The sequence below is a fragment of the Anoplophora glabripennis genome, unplaced genomic scaffold, assembly GCF_000390285.2.
Source record: "Anoplophora glabripennis isolate ALB-LARVAE unplaced genomic scaffold, Agla_2.0 scaffold1714, whole genome shotgun sequence".
In the NCBI taxonomy this organism is placed as follows: domain Eukaryota; kingdom Metazoa; phylum Arthropoda; class Insecta; order Coleoptera; family Cerambycidae; genus Anoplophora; species Anoplophora glabripennis.
The window spans coordinates 8,061-15,096 of NW_019417829.1; the positions used below are offsets into that span (position 1 = coordinate 8,061).

General features: G+C 31.8%; 1 protein-coding gene across 2 annotated transcripts; it reads left to right on the forward strand.

Annotated features, from left to right (window-relative positions):
• The first annotated feature begins 240 nt into the window (after positions 1–240).
• LOC108915724 (zinc finger protein 90-like) lies at positions 241–5,114 on the forward strand. Of its 2 annotated transcripts, none has more exons than XM_018721843.1 (4): positions 241–501; positions 570–869; positions 3,432–3,697; positions 3,821–5,114. In XM_018721843.1, the coding sequence occupies exons 1-4, from the start codon at positions 382–384 to the stop codon at positions 5,040–5,042; spliced, it is 1,908 nt and encodes a 635-aa protein (XP_018577359.1). In that variant the 5' UTR covers positions 241–381; the 3' UTR covers positions 5,043–5,114. The 2 variants fall into 2 exon arrangements, with proteins under 2 accessions (XP_018577359.1, XP_018577360.1); XM_018721844.1 differs by having other exon boundaries at positions 3,824–5,114.
• The last annotated feature ends 1,922 nt before the right edge of the window (positions 5,115–7,036 follow it).

Here is a 7,036-nt window from a genome sequence, read left to right on the forward strand (position 1 = left end):
ATATCTGACGAGTGACGAGTAATCAAACGGTACAAACGAAAGCAGCTCATACTGTCACACACCACCCCACCACATAAAAAGAAGAGATCGATTAAATGCGGTCATCTTTTATATATATATATATATATAGGTTATTGAATAATAGCTCAGAAGTATAAAGTCTGCGAATAACAGCATAAATTTGACGATTTGACATTGTCAAAAATTTTCAGTGTGTTTCCATCATAAATTTTATTAGATCTATGGTTTCTATAATCATGTTCTCTCTGGGTGGTTGTCAAAAGAAGAAAAACAAAACAATAACTGAGGTTATGCACAGTTATTGAATGATTTTTACACCATCGCCAACAACGTTTAAAATTCCTTATAAAAAGAAAAATAATGCAACCAGCAAACTTAAACGAACCATTTTGCGGATTGTGTCTGAGTACTGTACGCTATACAAATTGCCAAAAAATAGATGATATAAGCGACATTCTAGAAATTGTTCTGCCGGATGTGGTAAGATCAAGTTGTTATGATTGCATTTTAAATTTTATATACTATGTTATCATTTATACCTGTTTCAGAATTTGAAGGAAATAGATAAACATTTCGTCTGTGAAGTATGTTCCGTGAAATTATTTGCGGCGTTTAATTTTAAGTCGATATGTATAAATACTGAGGATATTATTTTTCCTCATATTAATGCCAGTAAAAAATCAACGGTTGACTTAAAAGAAGTTTATCTAAAAGAGAAGGGAAGTATTCAATTGAATATATCCGAAGATCAGAGAATTTGTCGATTATGTTTTCAGTTGATAACATCTGGATTTGTGTCACTAAATGAAGTAGATGTTGACATAATTGATACATATATACCACAAGTTGTAAGTATATTTGAAAATATGTATTGTATGTGTTGTATGTGTTAAAATTAAATGAAATTGAAGCTAAAATGTTGCACCTACTTTTTTCACCAAATTGAAACTTCTGAGTATAAATAGTAGGGAATTATATTATTTGATTAGAAGCTACAAAATTAATGAAACTTCATTATATTTATATTGGTAATTTTGGTGTATCTTATGTTGCTAATGTGCTAAGGTGCCAACCATGATTGCAGGAGTTAGTGTCTTAAATGTATATACAGGCTGTTAAAAATTCGTTTCTCGCTACAGGGATCCCGGAAACAGTAAGAGATATGAAGTAGCTTAAATGGGGGCAAAGTTGTATAATCAGAAGATCAACATTATGCCTCTAAAAAATCAAAGCTAAGTTTTCAAAATATTTGAAAAAAAAACGAAATTTTGGAAATCTGTTTTTGTTTATTTTCAGCCTTGTTTGTGGTGATATTGAAAAAAGAAGAACACTTTCTCATTTGCATACAACAAAAAGAAAAAATACAGGTAATAACAAATTGCAACAAAGACAATATTTATAATCAAATTTTTCTAAATCTAACGAGTAGAAATAAATTAAAACAAACATATTTAAGATAAGTAAGTACACAAAATTACAGTTTAAAAAACAATTATAAAGACTAAAAGTAATACCACTGGTACAAAATAGATGTATATTATATATTATAGTATTAAGAAACATCTATCGGATAACATATTTGTTTAACATTTGACTTAAATATTGGTAATTTACAGGTTTCAAAGTAATGAGGGATTAAATTGTAATATTTGGTAATTTGATAACTAAAGCAGCTCTGAAATAAAGATGTTACATGAGTTGGTACAGATAACGTATTCTTAAATCTTATATTCAAATTGCGAATATCTGTTCTGTACAATTTTATTCTCTTTCGAACGATATGAGGGTTCCCTATACCTCTTCTAGTTTTTAAGTTATCTACTATTTTTTGTGTAATCACCTAAAATCATGTAATTTCTTGCGAGGCTAGCTGTTTTAGCAAAACTTCAAAACAAACAACTAAACTGTCACTAGTTATTTATTATTATTTATTAGAGAAGATTTTTTAGAGAATAAGATTGTGTATCAGAATATAGAAAAACATACAGGGTGTTCTATTTAAAAAAACCGACTTATGAAGGTTTGAAGTTAACTAAACTCGGCATTAAATTTCTAGCACCCTGTATGCAATTAAGCCGCTTTGAAAGTATGTATGGAAAGCTTAGGGGTCTAGCTATCCCCCCTATAAATATTGTTGCTTTATCTTTTTTACTATAGAATACACATGGGTTGAAGCTAGTCACTGTTTCCATTTTTTTGAAAAAAATTAAATATCTCGAAAACGGTTAATTTTAGAAATAGGGAAACTTCACAAAAGTCCACCTAAAATAACACGTAGAATCCAAAATTGCAATAATATATAGGGTATCCCTTTTAAAATAAGCAAGTTGATGGCGACTTATTTACTTCAGGCAAAGGTATAACATTAGCAATTTTCAACTGATTCGGAAAAACATTTTTTTCAAAACAGAAATTAATTAAGTGCGTAAGTACTGGTAACAATGAAGGACAAAGCTCTAATATCATACGTAAACTGATTCCGTCTGATGCTACTGCATTCGATTTAATAGAAAGAAGATTTGAATATAATATTTCCCCTTGGCATAATCAATTTTTATATGTAACGTTTCGTCTCTCCAGGTCCATCATCAACTTAATTTTTTTAAATACGACCCTGGAAATTTTATTAAGTACATTTTTTGCAAGCCGTGATGACCCCCAATACTGTACTGCCCCAGCTTGAACCAGATTCAAACGTTTTGTCTTGAAAAATTTGTCTTAAACGTATTTCTTCCAAATCTATCTAATTTTTTATTTAGATTTCTGTTTAATGAAGTATTGTACACTCTAAGTGTCATTAGACCCTGTGAAATTCACCTAGTTGTTTAAACTATTACCATCACACATTACACTAAAACATTATTAGTGTTTTAATCTTCATCGTCTGGTCATACATAATTCGATAATTTGTTGCGTCAAAACGAAAACATTACTACAATTTTAATTTCATTATGACTATTTGATTATGCCATTCGATAGAGGGCAAACAGTTGCCATGAGAAAGTGTTCTTCTTCTTTTTTGAATATCACCTCAAACAAGGCTGAAATTAAATGGATTTCCAAAATTTCATTTTGTTTCAAATATTTTGAAAACTAATCATCATGTTAGCTTTGATTTTTTAGGGGCATAATCCTGATTACTCAAGTTTGCCCTCATTTAAGCTACTTCGTATCTCTTACCATTTCTGAGATCCCTGTAGTGAGAAGCGAATTTGTAACATCCTGTATATAATACATTGGATTTAATAATTGCAATGAAACACCAAGGCAAATATCTTACTGTATTCTAAGCTGAAATGCTGTTTACAGTTGTAATAGTTGTAATATGCAATCTGTTTTACATTAGTTTCTTAAAAAATGAAACAATAGAAATTCTGCCGGAAATATCACTACTATTTTATTTATTGTAGAATATCAGTGCTACCAGTCATCCTGTTATATGCGGACCATGTTTTGATTCGCTTCGTACTCATGGCAGTTTTTTAAGGAACTGTCTTGATGCACAGGAGAAATATAAAAGTATTGATAAACGACATTACATTAAAACTAAAGAAATTGAAATAAACCTAGAAGACCATTGTCAGAATGTGCAGGAAAAATTTAATAGTGCTGATAAGCCTTTTTATATTAAATCTGAAGAGATTGAAATCAAAGTAGAGGAAGATAATGAGAATAGGTAAGAAAATGTCACTAAAATTTAGTAATTTTAAAACTTCTATAATTTTAAATCTTTTAAAATATAGTTTGGAAGAAACATCTATCACATTTTGAGTTGTTTATTTCATTTTAATTTTTTCAGTAGTTCGTCTTCATACGACTTAGATAATGAAATAAACGAAAACAAGCAGAGATATGCTTCTGAAGACATAGGAGCGATAACGAGTGAACAGATACTTAAATATGAGTCAGGATTTAATGAAAACTTTAAAACATCGATGTCGGTTCATAACATTCAAATAGGCAATAGCGAAACACCAGAATTTCAAATGAATGATAAATTTAAATATGGGACTAATACGCAACAGGAAAATCCCTCAAAAATTCAAATGTATAAGTGTGATCTGTGTGATTATACAACTAAATATAGTTGGACTCTACAAGCGCATCAGTGCAGTGCGCAATTGCACAAAGACTCTATAGAAGAGCAAATGTTAATGTACTACAAGCCTTTGGGAATCCAAATGTGGAAGTGTGATATTTGTACTTATGAAACTAGATATAAGACAAATCTAAAAGCGCATATCTTACGGCACAAAGGTGGTTCAGACAGTCAAATGTACAAGTGTGGTGCCTGCAGTTTTGAAACTAGTCGTAAGAGATATCTAAATATACATCAGTTAAAGCACAAAAACCCTTCAGAATTCCAAAGGTACAAGTGTGATGTGTGTAATTATGGAACTAATTCTGAGAAGTATATAAAAAGACATCAGTTGTTGCACAAAGACTCTTCAAAAGTTCAGGTGTATCAGTGTGAGACATGTAGTTTTCAGACTAAACGTAAACGTAATCTAAAAATGCATCAGTTACGGCACAAACGCCTTTTGAAAACCCAAATGTACACAATGTACAAATGTGATATGTGTACTTACGGAACTAAATATAAGTATCTTCTGAATAGGCATCTGTCAATGTACCACAACCCTTTGGGAATCCAAATGTGGAAGTGTGATACTTGTGCTTACGAAACTAAATTTAAGGCTCGTCTAAAAAAGCATCAATTGCGGCACAAAGGCCTTTTGGAAAATCAAATGCACAAGTGTGATACATGTGGTTATGAAGCTGACTGTAAGAGTCATCTAAATTTGCATCAATTATTGCATAAAGACCCATCGGAAATCAAAATGTACAAATGTGACGCTTGTCCTTACGAAGCTATACAGATGAGATATCTAAAAGATCATCAGTTAATTCACAAAGACCCTTCAAAAGTCCAAATGTATAAGTGTGATACTTGCAGATTTGAAACTAAACGTAAGGGACATCTAAAAAGACATCAGTTATTACACAAAGAGCTTTTATAAATTCGTTTATATATGTATATCATGATGAAATTGCTAGAACAAGAACAATAAATGGTCATTGGAAAATTTTAATAACTATTTCTTTTTAAATCCTATGAAGTGCAGTAAATCATTTAATGTTCTTTGGCACCAAAAACATGCGTATGCAAAAAATATCTAACCTTAGACAAGATTCTTAATAATATTTAATAATGCGATAATCAAATATATAATTTTCAATTTTTACTTTAAATAGTTACTACTTACTAACTGTTTACCGACGCAATTGAGTACTAGTCACGGAATGTAGCACAGGGTTGTCACCTTTTTAATTTTAAAACACGGTACCAATGGTGAATGTATAGGTAGCTCTGGGGCGTTCCTCCTAGGAATTTTCATAGCAAAAAAATTAAAAATTTTGTTTACAATGTTATCTCGATAACTAAATATATTAATCGACATATGTATATGTGGTTCAATGTCAAAGGACATACCTTGGTTTAAGTAATAAAATAAGTTAAGTTAAAATAAAATTTTAGTATTGTATTCGCACAATTGGCAGTTAGCCATTTTATTTTAGTTTTGCTGTACATGATATAGTTTAGACGGTCCTACCTATTTTTATTTTGTTTTGGCTATTTTGTGCTACTGGTACTGTAACACCTATTTTTTTCGCTCACTGATTGGCTTGTTTTGTTTTTCTTTTTTCTCTTTAATATATTCATTTTTGTTTATTTTAAATTGTCTATTTGGTTATAACTACATTGTGCGTATTAACTATTAATACTATTAGAGTAACTAATTTTTTTAGTCAATTTTTCTAATGTTAGCGTTCCATTAGGAAATAAAGCAATCTGCAAATCCAACACTTTGTGGATCCCAAATAAAATTGTATTTCCCTCTTAGTCTTCTTACTTTGGCAATTCTTATATAAATCCTGTTACGGTCTGTCATGTGAGCCAGGATACAAATAACACGACATTGATTTAAAAAGAAACTTTGTTTTAGTTACGAAATTAACTCTTTTTTAGTAGTAACAAGACAATAAGAGTTAAAAAGAAGAAAATGTTTATTTTTGAAGAAATTTTTAATAAAATTTTATACTTTTTAAAACATTATTATTACAACCTGAAATACAGATTTTTTTAAATTTAAAATTAATAGAAGGCAGTACTAAATTTATTATTTTATTCAAATAGTTAAAGATACAACTTGTTCATATAAATAATAAATAAGGAAATAAATATAAACCTACAGTTTTTTATTTACAGTTGCATCCACATGCTATAAATAATAATAAATCGTAAATTATATTTAAATAAATCATACAAAGTTTAGTCGGAGTCGTTGGGGTGGTCACCCAGGGTCAAAAAGTTGGTGTCTAGGTCTTTTGTGTTTGTCGGTCACGTCGGGTACGTAGTCAACGAATCAATATACTGTGGTCGGGTACGTAGTCAACGGCTTGCCTGAGGAGGGGATTGTCATGTCTAGCGGCTACGTCAAATCGTTTCTCCGCGTTTTGTCTTATTGTCTGTGTAGCGTTTGTGTATTGTAAGTCTCGTAATATGTCAGTGTTTCTTACGTACCAGGGCGCGTCGGTGGCCGTGCGGAGGGCTATGTTTTCCACAGCCTGTAATGACTTTAAGTGGCTTTTTGCCGCGTGACCCCACGCCGTGGAGGCGTAGGTTAGCTGCGGTTGAAGTACCACCTTGATAAGCGTTCGCTTATTCCTTAAACTGAGGGTGTTTCCACCTTTGAGTAAGGGATAGAGCCTAGCCCTGGTGGTCTTCGCTCGCGCCACCGTCTCCACGATGTGCGGTTTCCACGTGAGACGCTGGTCCATCGTCACGCCCAGGTATCGTGTTTGTCGATTCCAGGAGATGGGTTCCTGGGATAGTGTCAGTCTGTCAAGGTTTTGTGGGATTTTTCGTTTGGTAAAAAGGATAGCCGAACTTTTGTTGGGATTAATTTTGACTTTCCACCTGTTGCACCAGGTTTCAAGTTGGTCTAAGGAG